The following is a 20,287-nucleotide window of genomic DNA, read 5'->3' on the forward strand; positions in this document are numbered from 1 at the left end:
TTTGTTTGTGCAATATATGGGTATCGTTTGCCTCGAACATATACATACACATCATTCAAATATTCACATACAATCATAATTTTGTCGTGAATTTCACATTCGACATTTTGTTTGCATTCAAATTCGAAACTTATCCTCTTAATATAAACGATGATGGAGTTTCACTCGGAAAATTAAAGAAAGAAAAAATTCAACCCGAATCCATTACATATATTGCAAACATTCAAATCCATCCCATTAGCAAGTAAATACACACACACAAGTTGATAAAAACCAACTATTACATATTCGTAACCAAGTGACTTTTGATATCAACACACATAGGCTCTGGTTAACTGGTAAGCAGCTGCTACTTGTTGTCATTTCTGTTCACTAGAACTTCGTTAAAATATTCACCTTCCCACTTCCATTACCATCAATGTGGTGTCATCAAATAATGTATGTGCCGATAGAGAGCGCTCTATGACGAAAACACTTAATCGCCATAAGTTTTGTTGAACCGAAATTATAAAAAGCAGCAACTGTTCAGTTAGCCAGAGTCTGAATCTTTTGATATTAATCGGATGTTTTTTGTTTCCATATTCTGAACCTTTTTTTTTGTTTTGCATTAATTTAACATTCCATATGGAATGGTTATAATGATAGCAGAAAATTTAACAAAATCTCATTTATTCATTCGATTAAATTTCGAGTTATCTGTAAATTCAAATTCCAGCTAAAAGAACCTTTCAAATAAATGTTCATTGAAATTATTTTTTTGTTGCCGCATTACTTTTTAGACTGGATAAAAAAGTTACAAATCACACATTTTCATTTGTTGGAATTAACTTATGTTTTACAGTTGAAAAGTGAATCTTCCGTTTGGCAAGGATTTATATTTCTTGTGTGTATTAAAAAAATGCCAAATGTTTTGGCATTCAATTTAACAAAGGATATTCGGATTAACCTGATTTTTTTTTTCTCGCCAGAAATTTATTGAGCATTAAAAATGTTGTGCAATTGTAGTTACAGACTTGAAGCAATAGCTAAGTAGCAAATTCAGACATTTGTTGTTTAAGTACTGGTAAAAAAGAGAGAGAAAGAGCCATTGCATTTGTGTTGTAGACAAGTTGTGTTGTTCATTCATTCCATTGTTGTATAAATATTAAGCGATTAACAAAAATGAAAATCCAACAATGTTTGAAATGAGCATGGTGTTTTGATATATGGTGCATTCAATTTTCGCCACTGCAATTTCATCGATAGTTGTAATAAACAATAATTCCGAATTGGTTTGCGAACGAGTAGCTAATTTTTTGTTCCGTTTTTGTCTTTTGATTCAATGGATATTTGAAGCTTAACAACAATATATCTTTATCTGTGCAGCAGACTGTGAATAATGAATAGCCATTATAAAAAGAATACAGTCGCATCCAGCAAACTTCAATGTGTTGCAACTTGCAATACACGATTCGAATAAAAAAAATCGAGAAAAAAAATTTCGACAATTTTTGAGAATTTGGCTGCTTGCGATTGGAAGAAAAAGAACGAGAGAAAAACGTTTATCCAACAAATATTTGCGACACGAGCATCATGATCTGAGCAGATGCGAAACGGCTGCAGCAAGTAATACAATGAAAATGTTTCGAATCAACGTTTATTTTCTGATTAATTGTTTATTCGCCCTCATTTCGAATGTGTCCTCATTAAAATTAATATGGTGTTGTGAAATCGCGAACGAGCATTTAATTCATAATGAGCTTACGATTCTCTTTCCCATCGATAAACTTTCATATTTTTGCTAAACGATTTTTCGTGTATAATTTCGGTGGTTTTCAACCAGAATATGAATTGCAGAGGGCGTGTATGGTTTGATACACAAACGCATAAATAATAGATGACACGTTTAATCGCCTGCCACAAATTGAATGCGTAAATATAGAAATAACCCTGAAAAATTATGAAGTGTTTGTGACAGTTATACATAAAGCTAATTGAAATCGCATATTTGTGATCAGAAGGGGCGAACAAAATGATGGCTCAAAATGTGTCGCACACCGCACAGAGACAGACAATAAGAAAAAAATCTTTCACATTCAGTATAACATCCAGCAACAGAGGTTGCAATTTTCAGTTTTGATTTGCAAAGTGTATTGCGTGTTAGGTATTTATACACTTGGCATTATGTTGTGAAAAATCTTTGATTTCAAAATGACTGGTCACTACCAAAAAAAGGCATGAATTGAATTTATCAGATCCACTAACAAAGCCGTGTCACATGGTGACTCAGATCAATACCCTGAGCACTTGGCATGTTACAAATGTTGAAATGTTCTTTAAAAAAAACGAAATAAGATGTCATGATAACACACCAAAAAAACAGACACACACTTGTACATCTGTCTTCATTACAATACGACTAGATAACAAATCACACACCAATCTTTTTTGCATTCATAGCGATGTTTGACGCCTGTACAGTACCTTTTCATCATGAATTTTTTTCTCTCTGCGTCAAATCTGAAAGAGACAAATCAAACACTGAATGGAAGCCTCAAGCATTCATAAAAAACCATTCGTCCATTTGGTCCTCTTCCAAGCGTTGCATGTCTTTTACATGTTGTTCAATTGAAATGGTATCGCTTTGCCGAGCCAAAATAATTAAGTGAATCTAAATGGCTGAGAGACTGACAAGTCGAACATTGTGTAAATTAGGTCGTTATTGCCATCGTCCGTCAAGCACACGTATCCAAAATTCAATCGAGTAAATTGAAGGTCCTTTCCAAAGTACATAATTTTGGCATGCAATCTTCATCAAAAGGCATACAAATACACACATCCGTTCAAAGCAACAGTCCGATTCAAATGAGATTGTATAAAATCAATTGAATGGGATGCGAGCAATTCAAAGAGAAAACATTTAATTAATTTGAATGAACAGGGCTCGAATAATGACAGAGGTGTTGGTGCGATGATAACAAAGCGCATTGACGTTGGTAGTTGAATGTTAGGAATTTGAAGTATATGTGGTTGAGGAAGATTTCAACAAAGTTATTGATTCGTTATGTAGTATTTTGAGGGAGGTGTGAATTGTTGCTCATACGAGCCGCACAAAGTTTTACTTCGAAGAATATTATATATTTACATCCGATTCACAATATCCACTTGAAAGGTAAAATCACTTGATGATTCGCATATTTGAAAGACAGCTCATCACTTTGCTGACAGCGTTTCGTGAATGCTATTTGTTTTTCTTTGAGTTTTTCGAATTTATGCCTCATAAAAAATTTAACCAAAAGAGCTTGGATCTCATTAAGGCATTTGCAACAAAAAAAAAACATGTGTTCCAAAATAAAGGTTTACTTTACGAATATGCTACAATGATTCTTTTCGCTTCGATGTTTCGAAAAAGTTTACTCAAAATCATAATCGCCTGCGGTTCGTTCGAGTTTGAATTGCATATTTCATGGTTGAAACGAACATCATCATCGTCATGGTCGTCGTCGTTGCCAAAATCCCAAGCATCGACATAATAATGAGTGGCATGTGAAGGAACATTTCAGTTTGGGGATTCGTTAAAACGCTCCGCAAATATTTACTCAATATAATTGATCTGGTGTGCGCGCCTATATACGCTTGTGGATTTTGTCAGCACCACTTTTTTTCACTTTTCCAAATCTATCCCTATCTTGTTTCCTTTTCCTTTTTTAGCTCTCATTTCACAATGTTCAAGACAAACAAATCGTTCAGTACGTCGTTTATTGTCAATTCATTACATGTACAATCGACGCAATTGTAAAATCGATTGAATTGTGTGTCAAACATTTAAAAGCAAATAGAAGACAATTTTTCGGTAAAATTCTTCTGGGACTCATTTCAAAGCATACTATTTTCATGGCAGTGTATAGGTTTTGATGACAGACTACTATCTCTTTGATGCATCGAATGTCAAAAATCGAATAAAATAGATAGCAGTGTTTGTCTTTTTTTCAGTGACAAAACTCATTATATTCATTGCGGTTGTTACACTATGCTTTGCCAACTCCACACAAGCATACCTTTTTGTTGCCGACCAATAATGTAAAGTTTTTGTTTTCTTTTATTGCAAACGTTTGCCAATAACAACGGTAAACATTCTCTTCCGCAATTTTTCAAACAAATTACATCCGAAAATAAAACACTGCAGTCTTTTTATTGCATTCGGCATTATGTGGTAATTGTATGAATGTGTGCACGTTTGAGTGCATTAAATCGCCGTTAGTCATATGAGAGAAATAGAGAATGAGAAACGCTCAAGTCTGTCGCATTCAAGAACTTGGTTAGCTTTACTCTGCAATGCATACACACATACTCAAATGAACGTGATCACATTGTTTCTCTGCACTCTTCTTATTGTCACATTTGATACTTCTTACTCTTTTGTCAACGTCATTGTTCGCCGAGATTACAATAAAAATTGATATCCGGCTTTGTTCGTTGCCTACTAGTTCATTTCCTTTTATTTTCAATATGTTTTCTACATACGACACATTGTATGCAATCAACTGTTGTACTTGTACTTTATGTTTGTCTCAATGAAGATGTGCACTTTGTTGACACAATTTTGAATAATATGCATGTCAACCACTAGTTACAAAAGGCACACATCACATCATCACATATGTGATGACCTGAGAAATAAAATCTATTTTCAACATTTTTCAGATTTGACCGGCGTATATATCATTAAATAGACGGGTGTTGGGCATTATATTTTCTATTATATCATGTGCGATCGGAATAATGAAACGAATGAAAATTATTTATTTATTACATGTAATAGAAAAAACATTTGAGTTCAATTTTGTTTTTATTACATCAAAATTTAAAAAACCTAGGTTTATATAACAAATGTCAAATTCATTCTTTAAACCAAATAAATGTCTAAAGAAGTCGAGTGCGTGCGAATATTCAAATATTTATCTGATGAAATCAAATGTAATGTTATGAAACTTTGTTCAACCGTTTTTTTTTTATTGTTAATTCTAAAACTTTCTTTTTTGTTTTTATTTTTTCTTCATAAGACATACATATTTGACTAAATACTCCATAAGTTCTTCGATTATATTTTCCCGTTATAAATATACTCGTAGTCCTGCCGATAATTCAACGGTGGTGCCATTAATATATGGATTTGATACAATTGTCTGTACAAGATGGGCAAATTCGTCTGCATCACCAAATCGGTTTAGGGCGGAAATACTGTCACTACAAATTGTATGTTGCAATGCTTCTGAAAAATGTTCGTTCATTGGAGTTTTGATAAAAGACGGTGCGATTGTGACAACACGAATCCCTTCGCCACCCAGATCGCTTGCTAATGGTTTCGTCATACTGTGAATGGCTCCACATGCGGCTGAATTTGTCGTTTGGCCAAGTGTTCCTTTGAATGCGTTCATACCTGAAGTATTGACGATGACACCGCGAAGATCATCACCATCGGGCTCATTTTTTGAAAGTAATCCGGCAGTTAATCGAATCACATTGAATGTGCCCACCACATTTGTCTACCGAAAAAAAAAAACGATCCGAATAAAATATGAACGGCAGGGAACTGAATTTTATTGAACATACCATTAAGACGTCTTTGAAGTCATTTAAGGGTGTCGTCCGTGCCGAACTGTATAAAATATTTGTTTTGTAAATTCCAGCACAATTCACCACTAGATTAAGTTTTCCATATTTTTTTGTTATTTCATCCACGAGATTTTGAATATCTTTCTCCGATGTCACATCAGCCGGAATGAACTGTACATTTTCTCCAATTTCTTTAGCTACCTCTTCACCTTTTGATGTGGGCAAATCACAAAATATCACTTGTCCACCTTTCTTTGCAAATCGATTCACTGTGCCGCGGCCCAGACCGGACGCTCCACCAGTTACCAACGTTACAAGAGTCTAAAAGAAAAGAAACGATCTTTTGTTAAATAATTTTTTGTTATAGTTTGATTGAGGTCCGAACACACCTTTAACATTTTTATATTGAATTTATTCAAACTTTCGCCAAATAAATCCTGATTGGATTTTGATATTATAATATTAAGATTCAATTGAAGACCTTAAGTCTTTGGTTAGTTTTGACATTTGTCAGCATGTTTACAGTACAAAATTACTCTCAAATCAAGTAAATAACATTTTCAATTGTCAAAACAGATGTCTATGGGACATAAATTGTGGAATAATTTCGTTTAAGACAAAAAAGTACATTTTAGTTTGACTTTTGCTTTTCTTCACTGAAAGATTTTCTGCTATTCATAATTTTGCTTTTTAATTAATATTCGGTGACAAAAAATGCCGAAAAAACTCTATTTTTGTGTCAAATTATTTATGTTTGAATTTTAGTACTTTTTGGATTTTAGTCCAACCGTGCTAAATGGTTCATTAGCACTAAATGCAACTGTCAAAATGTGTTCTTTAGATTTGATATGTGTTTCGCTGTCAAAATAGTTGTTATTAAAATCAAATGTATTGCAAACAAACGAAATAAGAACCCAAGCGGTACGGTAAAACGATTCGAGGGTATTTTGTAATCATGGAAATCGAAGATCGGAATGCACTTTTTCAGTTTTTCATCGAATGGCCTACTTTCTGTCCATATGAAAGGTGAGGTAATGATTTATATGTCGCTGGAAAGCTACGAACCTCAGCTATCCAGATCTGACGTCAGATTGGAAATTTCTAAAATGATCGCTAGATGGCGCGGCATGTGTTGTGAATGAAATTTTAATTTTTAATTTTCTAAGAATGAGAGAGGCAACGCAATATAAAAATTGTTTGTGTATTTGATTGTAAGCGTCACTGAAAATTTATATCAGATCATTTTCAGATTTGATGTGCAGTATTGCGTCACAGTGAGAACTTCCAAAGAAGTGTTTTTTACTTATTGTTAATTCTAAAAGTTTTTTTTGTTTTTATTTTTTCTCGAAAATTTGGCCTAGGACATAATACACAATTTTCGGAAATAAGAAAACAAACAATGAACAAATGGAGAAATTTCAAGTAAGACCCATATTAATGGCATATTCCTGCTAAAATTATCCTAATTACTGTTATTATTTCCATAGATTGTGGCGTGCAATGAGACTAAATGAACCAGCTCTGATATTGGATTCACACAATGTCGAACCACGAACTTCGAGATTTGGCGCGTCAAATTAAATATTCCTTCAGTGAAAATCGATTAGATCGTGAACCTTTTGTACTTAATTTGTGTAAGAATAGTTCACAAAGAACTTGACTCAAATGTATTCGAAGTTCCTGCATGCCTGGAAATAGTGTATTCAACCAATCCTTTTCAATCCGATCGGAGAAATAACAATTGACAAAGTTTATCTTTTTGACTCTAGTGAATGGTTTTTTGAGATGTTCTGGTAAATCTCGAATTCCAATTAATTCAATGTCTTCCAAGGATTCGCCACAATATTCGTTTATGTATTCAATTGTACGCTGGATCCATATCAAATCTGTTCCTTTATAAAATTTAAATTCGATTTTAGTTACAAAATTTCCAAAACAGCGCAGAAATCGTAAACTTAGTCTCCAGTTTTCCATAAATAAAGTATCTTGCATCTCAGCAGGTACAAATGCAAATTTTATTCCTGAATTGGAATAAATTACCCGTAAACGATATTTTCGGTAATAAATAGACTTTGCGGCACGATTTAATCGTTTATTAGAATCAGCCGCAATCAAAAGATCGTCAAATGTTAAATGCTCCAAACAGCTCTCAATGCAATCTAGATTCATATCCGTGAGTTTCATCTTTTCTATCATTTTTCACGGTTTCTATCAAATCAAAAATGTTCAAATAATAAATAAGAAATTTTTGTTCAATAAATCAAAATATGGATACGAACTTACCTGATCATTCAAATCGATTTAAATTTTCTTAAGTTAGTTGATTATTGAATTACCTTGTACGTTTACATTTAGAACTATTACACCGATTATGAATTTTGTATAGATGAATTTTAATTATACAATAAAGATCAATTCTGTGAAATTATAAAAATTCCGAGACGACCACAAAAATAAAAAGCGTTAGATGTTCGGAATGAGGTATATGTCAGTTGAAACAATGCGTTCTATTTCGGCCAAATTTTAAAAACAACTAAATATTTTAAACGCATGCAACTCTGTGTTCTTTCTAATCACCAATTTGCCATTTTGATGTGAACTTTGGAACCAATAAAAATATACAAACGATTAGCATAGGAATACAAAATATTTTAGTTTTACGAAAATCAAAAGATGCTGTTTCTAACTATGGAGAAATTGTGTATGTATAGTATGAAATCTGAAAGTGATCCTAATTTAACACTCTTAAACTAGACGGTCTAGACAGCCTTGAATTCGGATAATAACTACAAATAAAGATTTTAAGCTTATTTATGCACTTTTGACCGCACACTTAAGGTAAGTTAAAAAAAGGAGACAGACTTCTTTGAAATTATCATATTGATGTAAGTGTACTTTGCAGATCATACCATACAAACCCGAGACGGTTTCTCAGAGCAATATAAGTAAGGAGGAAAATATTAAAAGTTCAAAAATAATTCAAAATGATATTATTATAATTTTTCATATATTCTTCAACCAAACTCATACTCCATACGTAAACGTCATTTGACCTTCCAATTTTACCTTCTTTTTACTAAATGTTCAAAAGTTTATCCGAAAAAGAAATCACCTTGAATCAACTGTATCCTTTAAACAAAAAAAAATCACAGAGTTCAATGACCTTCAAAATAACATAATACTCAAATCGAATGAGTAATTTAGTAAATTGGAAAAAATGTATCCTTCAGTATTTTTAATTTGTCTTAATTTATTTAATTGACATATTTGACAAGGCATTGATATTAAAAATATGAAGAAAAAAAATGGAAAAAAGATCTAGAGAAAAATATAGTGAAAAATCATTTTTTGGGGAGATTCAAACTTATCCCAGTGTTACATTTGATGAAATTAAACTCATTCAAGCAATGGCAGCATATTATAGTGATTTTGAGAAGAAAACAATTCTGTACACAATTATAGCCGCTTAAGCTCAATTCCATCATATCGCGTAAACGATATATGAATCGGTTAGAATATTCGTGAGCTAAAAGAGCAACATGTTCATATAAAAAATGTATGGGTACGTTGAAGTTTTATTTTGACAAATTTCTTGAGGTCACGAATATTCTAGCCGGTTCATATGTTCCTAGCCTATTTTATTTTTAGTATATATAAATAGTTCCGTAATAATACTTCAAATTCAGATAAAAATCGGATTATCATTTCGAGGCATTTTTATAATAAATATTTTGCTATTCGTATTATTAAATAGATAGCATTTGGTATTTCTTAGTTTGTCTTTGTTCAGATTACAATTAGCATTGATCATCATTCGTTTCTTATCAATTTACTTCCATTTACTTCTACATGACTCATTGTATGCAATCAACTATTTATTATTATTCAACTTTAAGTTTGTCTCAATGAAGATGTATACTTTGTTGACACAATTTCCAATAACAATAACATGTATGTCAACAACTAGTTACAAAAGATATTCTATTTCTAGGATCACATATATCCCGTGAGGAAATTGAAAAAAGAATAAATATTAATTTAGCTCATGACAAGAAATAATTCTCTATAGAGAATTTAAATAAATTAGAATGGTTTTGATCATTTAAACTAATAATATCTATGCTATGAATATGTTTAAGTAACCTTTTGCACTATTTTTTTTTTTTAAACATAATCTTACCAAAAACAATGTTTCTTTTATCTAAATTTTCTTTAAACTATTACCGAAAAAATTATTCTCTATTCACTGTTAAAATTCATCAAAAAAAATTGGTATTGTCCATTGAATACCATTTTTGAATCTGTTCTCAAAATACATCTATCAACGATAACATATACTTGCAGAACATAACTTTATCCATAAAAAAAGATAACATTTCTATTTAATACGGATAAACGAAATTTGCCATTTTCGGAGAAGCATTCGCAGCCGTTTTGACAGGTACTTGTTTGTGGTATTGTGTCGCAATCGACTAATGTATGTAACCAAATGGGTTTGTGCCAATTGTGATGCCGGAATATCCATGTTTTCAAACATCGAAATTGTATTCAAAATCGTTGCCATATCAATCACCTGTAAATATACAAGACATATTGCCATTTACACATGAAACAAATTTTCCAATGTCTTTTTCACTTTGGAACAACGTTAATGTACCTTGTAGTTTTTATCGAATGATTTAAGCAAGCGATGCAATAGCTCTGGCACGCTTTTCGTCTCAAAAAATCGATCATCGTCCATTATGATTGCTTCAAATACTGAATTGGATTTAGCGCGTCCTGGTTTATCCGGTTTCACTGTTTCGTTTTCAAGAATTGTACGCCATTTCTTTATCACAAAACCCAATCGATACTACAATAGATTCCCATCGTATCAATAAAAATTAAATTGAAAATATATAGTAATTGAATGAATAATTTAACACATACCTTAAGATATGCATTCGGTGTGTCATAATATAACTCTTTTATGCACTCCTCAACATTTGACGCTACCAATTGTTCCTTTGTCGGTTGAATTTGGTCGAAAATCGTGATGGTTTGCATTACCTTATCCATGTCGACAATCTAAAATCAAACGACGAAAAATACCAAAAGCAACAAATGAAAAAAATGCGTCGCAAAAAATGTCAACATTTGAAAAAAATATTTATCTTACGTCGACAATATCATTTAATCCTTCCAACAAATGTAAAAATATTTTTTTGATCCAGGCGGCTTCCATTTTTGCTGATGAAAAATTGAATTTCGTTGAATGACACACAAAAAAAAAGTTGATCTCGAATAGTAGCTCTCAATCGTAAGAAGTGATGATCGATGCAAATCAATAACCTCAATGAGCGTGTTAATGTTAAATCACTTAGCCGGTGCTGTCGAATATGCGTCGTGAAAATAAGTTCAGTTGTGGATTATCGCTTTTGTATTGTTTACAAATGGATGCTATCTCTTTTCATCCAACTATTGTTAAATGTCGGCAATGGTCCAACCGAAGCACTTCGCATAATATAAACAAAACAAATGAACAAGTGTTCGTTCATCTGGCAGCTCGGATGCAAAACATTAGCATACATACAAATGATTTGCTTAATGACATTTTTTGTCTGTGCACATGATCGGTCATGAAAATGGAAATTCGGACAAAAAATGTTTCGTTAAAAAAGCTGGTTGGATATGGTCGTGTACATCATTTAAAAAAGACACAATATTGTATTATATCATTGAAATGGATGCGTTTAATTCTTTAAAAAAAACCTATTGAATGTTTTTCATGTATTTGACACTCTTCCATGACAGATGAAATGTCAAAACAAAAAAACTTTATTGTAGACGAGAGAGAAAAAAAAATTTGCTCGCATTGAACTTTTGATAATTTCCATTCAGAAAAATGTCGAAGTTACCGCAACTTCTCGGCTTGGACAAAGTATGTCGACTTTGGGAAATAATTCGTTTCAACGGTGGCATCCGAAACAGTTTGTTCAAATTGTACAGGTATGTATTTTGAATCGCAATTCAAGCACCCCTTTGGTGTTGTGATTATGTAATGTTCTAGAGTAAAGCATCAGAAAATCGAATTTACGTATGATTTTTCCGATTTAAGGTTCGATGATTTGAAAATTGGAACATTGGTCGGCACGGATAAATATGGAAATAGATACTTTGAAAACAATTTCTATTTCTATGGACGTAATCGATGGGTTGAATATGCACCACACGTTCATATGCAATATGATGCCTCGCAAATTCCACCAGAATGGTTCGGTTGGATGCACTATAAAGTACGGCAACAGTGATACATTCACCATGACTTTCAACCAATTTTTTCTGTTTTTTTTTTTTTTTTTTAATTCGTAGACTGACCGCATTCCAAGTGAAGATCCACATCGGCCACAATACAAATGGATGTCGGACCACTCGGAAAATCTCTCCGGCACACCAGGTTTGGAATCACCTCTGTACTGTTGTTTCATGAAAAAAAATGATGTTAACACCCAATTTTCATATATTTTTAGATCAATATATGCCATATTCAACGGTGAAACCAAAAATCGAAGCGTGGCAACCACCAAAAAAGTAAACAACAATCGTAATTGAAAAAATCAAATCGTAGTTTTTTTGTCAAAAGCTATATTTCTTGTTTATTAACAATAAATGCATCAAACAAAGAAAAAAAACGTTTTTTTTTATTTAAATGATGAAAATCCATCTCACAAACTAAATGAAGTGACACAAATAAAATTGAATGATGAAAAAAAAGTCACGGAAAAAATGGCTTAATTTGTAAACTTATGAAGAAGGTGCAGTTGGCGGTGCTGTTGATGTTGACGAAGGGGGTGCGGGTGCTCGGCGCGGAGGTAACATTCCTAATCGGGCTGTTGGTAGTATGGTTCCTTCTTTGATTCGTTTGAATTCGAGGATAGAACCAAATAGCACATGTTGAATCACAGGGAATTTGGCAAGCAACTGTAATGACATAGACAATTTTGTTATAAAATTTAGTTCAATTTTGATCAAATTTCAAAGGAAATCCCCTCAAAAATGTCTTGTAAGTAAATTACCTCTTTTTGGTACTTTTTGACCAGACCAGAATTGATTTTTACCCATGAATCAACGCTACTGATGCTCCATAGTTGATTCGAATGCTCTGCAAAACTACCCGTCTTCACCTATTTTGTATGCGTAAAATGAATTGAAATTTAGAATAGATAACGTCATTGAACAAACCTGAAGAATATAGTCAATGCATCCAATGAAATAGTATTCGTTCTTGTAACGATCGATAACGTCGGGTTCGAGAAAATGATGCGGTTCAAACGGTGCATTCACGGCCAACTGTGCGCTTCCCCAAATAAACGGAACATATTGGTAATCGTCTAGGCTCCAGACACCATGACTACCAGCCGGTTCCATACGATATGTCAATTGCAAACGACGCACAAATAGCAAATATTCATTGAATATTTTCAAACCAGTATGCAAATTATCACTTTCAGTTAACGCATGAATTTTGTATAATGCACACAAAAACATAATGAATGTCAACTCATGACCAGTTCCGTAGTCAATTCGTGTGGCATTGCCGAATGATTCGGTGAAATATTCGGCGACTTCGATGAGTGCTGGATGAAATTCGGCTGGCAGAGCACGTTTCAAAAGGTCTGGCGATTGGATTTTCATCTTTTCAAACCATTCCCGATATGCTTTATTACCAAAACGTTGCGGTTGTTCTAGTGGTGGTGTTTCATCGACCAGTTTATTCAGTACTTCAAACACCTGTACGAGATTATCAGCAATTGGCGATGCATCCACTTTTGTGGATAGTTTTTTACCTTGTATTGCTTGACTGATGGCATTGATAAAACCAATTATATCATAATATGCAGTCGATTTCTCCCAAAATGCCATATCGTTCACACTTTTTACGGATCGTACCGGTACAACATAATTGCGTTCTAAATAAAGGGAGAGAGAGAACATTGCATTTTCTTTGTGGTTTTTATCGAAACAATTTTATTACCGTTTGATGTTGAAGCTTCAATTTCAGATCCTGCTTCGGCCATTGTGTGAATTCGTACTTATGCTGTGTTTTTTTGGTTAATTTTTTAAAAAATTGAACAGACTTTTTGCTAAGACGTAGAAAAGTGTTGGCTTTTATTTTGATTTATTCTTTTATTAATAAAGTGAAGCATACATAAAATGTCACTGTCAATCTCGAAACCTATCAACAGCTTTTATGGTGACACTTTGTAGTGTTTCTTTCTTATGAGTGTTTGAAAACGGCACCATTTGGTGTGTCTCTTTGTTCTGCTCAATGTTGTATTCATTTATGATAAAATTTTCGTAAGCTAAAACAACCCAATGACAGAAACTAAGGATCAATATTTAAACAACAACAAAATTTCATTTATGAATCAATTCTCGTTATATTTGACTAAAATTTCATTTTATGGCTAGAAAAATATCATAAACTACATGCGGCAATTATGTGGCCACCGTGGAAACGGTATGGTGTCCTTTATGTTGCTAACGCCAAGCAATACTTGTAAATACCGATCAAAACCGATACCAAACCCGCCCGTTGTGCAACCACCATACTTTCGAAGATCCAAATACCTAAGTGGAGAATCACAAATGAAAAGAATCGAATTAATTTAAAATAATCGAAAAATAATCGGAAGATCCAAATACCATTGCAAATCGTCTGGCATTGATGATTTCAAGATGTCATAATTATCTTCACGTACACTGCCACCGGCCAATTCCCCAACATGTGGCATCAACAAGTCAATAGCTTCAACCAATTGTTGGTCGTGTTTACATCTCCTCATATAGAATGCTTTCAACTCTCTCGGCCAATTCACAACAAATACTGGTTTACCAAAGTGTTTCACCAGCGTCAATTCGTCACTTTTCGACAATCCATCATTTGCACTTGAATTGTAATGTTTTTGCAATATTTCTGCGGCCTCCGCATAAGTAATTGTCTCAAACGGTTTTTCAATCCAATTGAGACGTTCCTCTAAACTCTGACTTTCGGTTTGATCTTCCAAACTGGCTCTGTACGCATTGTGTGCGTCGTGTATTTCTTTTGCATTTTCATCCAACAATTGCTTCGTAACACTTTTAATTGTTGATTCAATGCGATTTGTGACGTCTTCAATACTTTCAACAAAACTCTCTTCGGCCTCAATCATATAAAACTCACTCATATGAATCGGACCACGTGAATTCTCTGCACGAAATATCGGACCAAAATTGTAAACCGATCCTAAGCGAAAACACATCGCTTCCAAGTGCATTTGGCCAGAAATGGTCAAAAAGGTCTTCTGATTGAAGTAAATGTCGTCTTTGAGTTTTGGTGTCGTTTTACTCTGCATGGATTCCAACAGTTCTTCATTTAGTGGCCTAACTGTAAATAATTCACAGGCTCCTTCACACGTATTTGTGGTGAGTATCGGTGTGTGTATGTAACAGAATCCATTTTCGACGAAATACCGATGAAATGCATGCGTGGCCAAATGTCGTGCGCGGAAAATCGACTGGAATTGATTTGTATGGCCGCGAAAATGTAAATGATCTCGAATGTAATCGGGTGAATGTGTTTGTTTACGGACAAATGGATAAATTCCATCTTCAGTTGGACACGTTCCATTCAATTGAAGTGTTTCGGCGCGTAATTCCAAATGTCCACGCGGCGCTGTTCCGACTATTCCGCTGATTACTACACCCGCACCGTAGCCCAGTCCCGGATTTTGGTGATATGTTTCACGATCGACCATTACTTGCAGATGCTCATTCGTTGAACCATCTTTTAAGTCCAGAAAAATCATTTTTTTCTGTTTTCGAAAGTTATTCACCCATCCTTTAATTTGTATGGTATTTCCAACGTGACTGTTGTTCACATCTTTTATTTTTAGATACGTTGATTTTAATCGAATGCCAATGCTTTGTGTTCGTAAATTTAAATGAACAATGTTTTTTAAAAACATTTTGGCTACTTTGTTTTTGGTTATAGCCGGAGAAAAGCACACACACACATACATCACACGATTTGACATTTTGTGTCAAAAAAAAAACATGACATTTTACATCGTCGAATAATTCTCATACACTGAAACATATTTCGTGATGTGTAACCATTGAAAAATCATTTCCGTAAAAAAATGTCATTTGTCAGTTGTTTTCACTCAATTTTCAAAAGAAATGTTCAAAAATGTTGAGTTTGGCGAAAAAAATATGAATTTTCATTCATGCCAAACACAATCATCGTCATTTTGAGATGTTGAAAGGCTTTTCTCGTTCATTCAAAGGCGATGATGAAAACGCAGAGAATTAGACACAATGCATAGGTAAACATTGAGCATGACATTGATATGAAAACCGTACAACATTCGCGAAATGCTCGCGTTGATGTTGTTATTGTTGTTTTTTGACATTTTAACTCGAGCAAACAAGTTGTGATTATATTGAATTGGTATCGGTGTACGCGTGTATGCTGTCGTCAATCAACACCGCATGTTTTATTTGTGATTTCGTTTTTTCGCTTTTGATTAAATATCATCTGTATCGCTCAATATGTGCGACGAAATCGGTGTGACAGTGTGTGTTAATTTATGTGACAGTTATTTCAATATAAATAAGCGAAAAAAGCAGAAATAGACGTATAATCTTTGGTCAAATTTACGCAAAAAAAAAGTGAAACAAACCGAAGGGTTTAAACAATTCACAAAGTTGAAGGACTAAAGTGTAGAAAGAAATTATATTTCAAAAAGTCATCAAGGAACAATTTTGTGTTTATCGTGACGTTGAACACAAAACTCGGGATGGGAGAGAGAGATTGGCGGCCGTTTGTTTACGGAGGTATGATGAATGAGCTTCTAATCAAAATAACAATTTACACAATTGTTGTTGTTTATTATTTGTTGCATGTGAAAAATAACACATTTTTTAATTGACATGTTTTTCACAGGAGTGGCGTCAATCACCGCAGAATTTGGTAATTCCATGCACTTTATTCTATTTACACATCGAATTCAATTGAATTTTATGTTCACATAACCTAACTTCTCTCAATGTATTGGTTTTGGTTTTGTTTACGAACTATCATCGTCTTTTTTTCATCATATTTCAGGTACATTTCCGATTGATACGACCAAAGTAAGTATATACAAGTTACTCTATGGTTTTATGTCGCATTGTTTGTCATCTTGTCGATGCAATTGTCATTCAATTTAAATCAATATTGTTTTCACCAGACTCGACTGCAAATTCAAGGACAAATATGTGATCAGCAACATACAAAACTACGATACACGGGCATGATTGATGCATTCATACAAATTCGACGTCACGAAGGTGTTAAAGCTTTATACTCAGGGTAAATTTTTATAACTTTTTCGCAATTTAATCGAAATCAGATTTTTTTCATGAGGCTTTATTCTTGTTTTGCAGAATTTGGCCAGCGGTTTTGCGACAAGCAACCTATGGAACCATTAAATTTGGTACTTATTATACGCTTAAGAATATAGTCACGGAAAAAGGCTGGTTAATCGATAAACACGAAAATGAACGGGTTTGGTGCAATGTTTTGTGTGCAGTTATAGGTGATTTATATTCAAAAATTATTTCTGTAAAGAACGATGACGTTGTTTGTGGTTTTGTTTCAACTGCACCACAAAGCAACTATAAAAGTTGCATGTTTTTTTTATGTAAACAGTTATCGAGTTTCACTGTCATAGAGACAATTGATGAGTACTACTCATGGAAGCACTACTACAACAGAACGACAACGTTCACGAAAAGAAAATACATGAGTTTTCCTTGGCCTTGAATTTTAATGCAAACTTTTTTTTTTGTTTCGTGATTCCGTTTTAGCTGGCGCAATTAGCAGTGCTATAGCAACACCCACCGATGTATTAAAAGTAAGAATGCAAGTTCATGGACGTGGCACGGACAAAGTTGGTTTGATTGGTTGCTTCCGGGAGATTTATCACCAAGAGGGAATCTCAGGTTTATGGCGAGTAAGTATCAAAACTCTACACTTTTTTGTTATTTTCATTTGAATCAAAAGACAATAGTGTGGCCATGCGGGACGGTTGGATAATGTCAAAAGTTGATTCTATCTAAATCTTTAGCAAATCGAAGGAATTTTACAATTTCTTAGAGGGGGTGTTAATGTGTACCTTTTGAATTCGCCCACCTATGTAAAAATAGCTTTTTAAGAAAAATTCTAATTTTCGTAATATAATTTCAGGGTCTCGGGCCAACTGCGCAAAGAGGTAATAAATAAAAAAAAAATCTTTTATTGGAAAAATTCTCAAATCTTATCTGATAATTATATATTTTTAGCTGCTGTAATTGCTGCCGTCGAATTACCTGTATACGATTTTTGTAAATTACATCTGCTCGAAACGTTTGGAGATCATGTAGCCAATCACTTTATGTAAAACCAAATTCATTTTCGATCGAACTGAATGTTATATAATTGCAAATTAATTTTCATTATTTTCAGATCTAGTTTTATAGCTAGTTTAGGTAGTGCTGTAGCTTCAACGCCAATAGACGTTATTAGGGTAATAGACACTCTTTATATTTATAAATTTGATTCATTGACCAAATTTATTTCTGCTATTCATATTGATTTAGACTCGTTTGATGAACCAGAAGAAATTAGTCTCACATCACCAGAACCAAATGGCACACCGATTGTACAAAGGAAGTTTTGACTGTGGTTTACAGACAGTGCGAAATGAAGGATTTTCGGCGCTGTACAAAGGATTCATTCCAACGTGGTTCCGAATGGGTCCGTGGAATATTATCTTTTTTATCACATACGAGCAATTGAAACAATTTCATTAGAATTGAGCCAGTTTTTCAGTGTTCCGATTGAAAATATTTATATATTCAATCTAAAATGTCAATTATTATGTTTTGTTTATTGATATAAAGAATTTTATCATATTTTATACATACAAGGAACTGAAAACCAAAAAAAAACACACACACATGCGTGATAAATGAAACTTGCAATATAAAACAAAAAGTCAAGATGTCATTACAAAGTACACAAAGTGGTGAACAAAAATTGGCATTCTATGTATTTCGGATGGATATCCATCTGAGATATTTTAGAATATCTGGATATTCGACGCAACTGTAAATGTTCAAAAAAAATAGTAATGCACCATAGAATTTTCTGCACAAAAATAATTATTTAATTGATAATTTCCAGTTTCTTATAAATGTTTTTATTCATGTTCAAATGGCCGATATAATTTCGTGATTTCCAAAATGTTGCCACGGAATTGGTGCCCATTTGATATCGAATTGTCAGATTTGCAAAAGTTCCGCTTATTGTTTGTTTGCTTTTAAAGCATTTTAGCTGTAGAAATACACAAAGCCAATGACTACCCCCAATACGCTTCCACATTCTCAAAGGCATTTAGACATCGATCGGTTTATATGTTATTGTCACGTTGCTGTATAAATATAGGATAGTTAAAAATAACAATAAAAATAAAATTCAAATCCAAAAAATGAAACATTGCATTTTGTCTTTAATAATCTAATTATTTATTTAAAAGTACGTCATTTCTTATTAACATCAATTTTCTGTTGTTGTTGTTTTCATATTCACAGACGCGTTGTTTTCGTATCACATTTACATTGCAAGGGGATTTGCATGAGTCATCGATTTAATGAATTTGATAACAACGTATTTGATAATACAATTGAGAAATTACCGGCTGACAAATGATCGTGTCAAGGCCAGGTCTCTATACAAAAAAAATACGTGTATTTTCATTTGCAAAATTACTGTCTGTTCGTAACATAAAATTATTGCCTTATGTAACTACTTATCATTGATTGTATCACGCCTTCAAGACAATTCCATTCTAGAATTGTGTAACTATTTTTTAGCAGATTTGAAAAAATGAATATTTGATAAAGTTAAAAGTGTAGCGGTATTTTTTGTTATGGTAACAGATTTCTTCTAATATATTTATAATTAATAATTTATGTAGAATAATTTTTTAGTTTAAAAACTATTAGATATTTTCTAAATTGTTGAACAAATAATTGACGGTTTCATTTAGACTATAATGTATATAGTCTAATTATAACGAGACATATCAACATTGCTAGTTGTCTGTAATTTTATTTTCAAATCGTATATAAATATTACAAAGACAAACATTTCTATCTAAGTTAACGATTTTTCTATAGCTTTAACATCAATGTTATTCACTGGACTAGGTAAGTTTGTCTTGGCAGCTTGTTCTTTGCCCATTTTAGCACTAAATATAATGCCAGAGAGAATAATACCTAAAATTCCGCAAATGATTCCCAACCATTTCAGCATTTTTTGAATTTTGATCGCTCTGAGCAAAGAAAAAATAAATAAATTGAAATGAAATTCCAAATCTTGATATACAGCCAAAGAAATATACGTACAAAAGAACGGTATTTTTGACTTGGTTCACATATTCTTTGCCCAAGGCGGCACCTTCTTCAATCCAAAATAGTGGATAATACATTTCTTGGATGTCGGCCAAGTACGGAACATCTTCGATGGGAACCATCTCGAGGTTGAATTGCAAACGCTTTGCAGCATTCATGGGCGTTCCAGTTGTCTGCAATTAACAATTTATTATTAATTATTATGAATAATGGAAATTAAAAAATCAATAATCAT

General features: G+C 33.1%; 7 protein-coding genes and 1 long non-coding RNA gene across 8 annotated transcripts in view; 3 read left to right on the forward strand and 5 right to left on the reverse strand.

Moving 5' to 3' along the window:
• Window positions 1-4,815: 4,815 nt before the first annotated feature.
• On the reverse strand, window positions 4,816-6,119 carry LOC116341640 (3-hydroxyacyl-CoA dehydrogenase type-2-like). The gene is made up of 3 exons (XM_031768819.1): window positions 5,985-6,119; window positions 5,593-5,916; window positions 4,816-5,525 (listed from the first exon to the last, which is right to left on the reverse strand). Exons 1-3 carry the CDS (start codon window positions 5,991-5,993, stop codon window positions 5,094-5,096), a joined length of 765 nt encoding a protein of 254 aa, XP_031624679.1. The 5' UTR covers window positions 5,994-6,119; the 3' UTR covers window positions 4,816-5,093.
• A 331-nt stretch (window positions 6,120-6,450) lies between these two features.
• On the forward strand, window positions 6,451-7,953 carry LOC116341718. The gene is made up of 3 exons (XR_004201185.1): window positions 6,451-6,621; window positions 6,957-7,017; window positions 7,083-7,953. It is a non-coding gene; the product is annotated as an uncharacterized LOC116341718 (long non-coding RNA).
• A 922-nt stretch (window positions 7,954-8,875) lies between these two features.
• LOC116341627 lies at window positions 8,876-11,269 on the reverse strand. Its single transcript, XM_031768800.1, has 4 exons — window positions 10,754-11,269; window positions 10,525-10,662; window positions 10,253-10,447; window positions 8,876-10,168 (listed from the first exon to the last, which is right to left on the reverse strand). The coding sequence occupies exons 1-4, from the start codon at window positions 10,817-10,819 to the stop codon at window positions 9,974-9,976; spliced, it is 594 nt and encodes a 197-aa protein (XP_031624660.1). The 5' UTR covers window positions 10,820-11,269; the 3' UTR covers window positions 8,876-9,973.
• Window positions 11,270-11,400: 131 nt separating this feature from the next.
• Window positions 11,401-12,260, forward strand: LOC116341628 (probable NADH dehydrogenase [ubiquinone] 1 alpha subcomplex subunit 12). Its single transcript, XM_031768801.1, has 4 exons — window positions 11,401-11,583; window positions 11,693-11,870; window positions 11,947-12,031; window positions 12,105-12,260. The coding sequence occupies exons 1-4, from the start codon at window positions 11,480-11,482 to the stop codon at window positions 12,167-12,169; spliced, it is 432 nt and encodes a 143-aa protein (XP_031624661.1). The 5' UTR covers window positions 11,401-11,479; the 3' UTR covers window positions 12,170-12,260.
• LOC116341626 (serine/threonine-protein phosphatase 2A activator) lies at window positions 12,253-13,770 on the reverse strand. Its single transcript, XM_031768798.1, has 4 exons — window positions 13,610-13,770; window positions 12,817-13,544; window positions 12,651-12,758; window positions 12,253-12,555 (listed from the first exon to the last, which is right to left on the reverse strand). Exons 1-4 carry the CDS (start codon window positions 13,650-13,652, stop codon window positions 12,379-12,381), a joined length of 1,056 nt encoding a protein of 351 aa, XP_031624658.1. The 5' UTR covers window positions 13,653-13,770; the 3' UTR covers window positions 12,253-12,378.
• A 220-nt stretch (window positions 13,771-13,990) lies between these two features.
• LOC116341625 (probable asparagine--tRNA ligase, mitochondrial) lies at window positions 13,991-15,624 on the reverse strand. The gene is made up of 2 exons (XM_031768797.1): window positions 14,281-15,624; window positions 13,991-14,205 (listed from the first exon to the last, which is right to left on the reverse strand). Exons 1-2 carry the CDS (start codon window positions 15,579-15,581, stop codon window positions 14,061-14,063), a joined length of 1,446 nt encoding a protein of 481 aa, XP_031624657.1. The 5' UTR covers window positions 15,582-15,624; the 3' UTR covers window positions 13,991-14,060.
• A 432-nt stretch (window positions 15,625-16,056) lies between these two features.
• Window positions 16,057-19,133, forward strand: LOC116341645 (mitochondrial uncoupling protein Bmcp). The gene is made up of 10 exons (XM_031768825.1): window positions 16,057-16,452; window positions 16,562-16,588; window positions 16,724-16,749; window positions 16,848-16,969; window positions 17,044-17,195; window positions 17,467-17,612; window positions 17,846-17,870; window positions 17,941-18,034; window positions 18,104-18,164; window positions 18,238-19,133. The coding sequence occupies exons 1-10, from the start codon at window positions 16,416-16,418 to the stop codon at window positions 18,448-18,450; spliced, it is 903 nt and encodes a 300-aa protein (XP_031624685.1). The 5' UTR covers window positions 16,057-16,415; the 3' UTR covers window positions 18,451-19,133.
• Window positions 19,134-19,730: 597 nt separating this feature from the next.
• Window positions 19,731-20,287, reverse strand: part of LOC116341789 (sensory neuron membrane protein 1-like) — a 7,653-nt gene continuing 7,096 nt past the window's right edge. The window contains exons 9-10 of the mRNA XM_031769084.1: window positions 20,047-20,225; window positions 19,731-19,973 (exon numbers count right to left, since the gene is read on the reverse strand). Of these exons, the coding sequence (XP_031624944.1) occupies window positions 19,796-19,973; window positions 20,047-20,225 (357 nt within the window). The 3' untranslated portion in view covers window positions 19,731-19,795. The remainder of the gene's footprint in view (window positions 19,974-20,046; window positions 20,226-20,287) is intronic.

Source organism: Contarinia nasturtii, unplaced genomic scaffold (genome assembly GCF_009176525.2).
Source record: "Contarinia nasturtii isolate CC-2019 unplaced genomic scaffold, AAFC_CNas_1.1 Cnas_scaffold_745, whole genome shotgun sequence".
NCBI lineage: Eukaryota > Metazoa > Arthropoda > Insecta > Diptera > Cecidomyiidae > Contarinia > Contarinia nasturtii.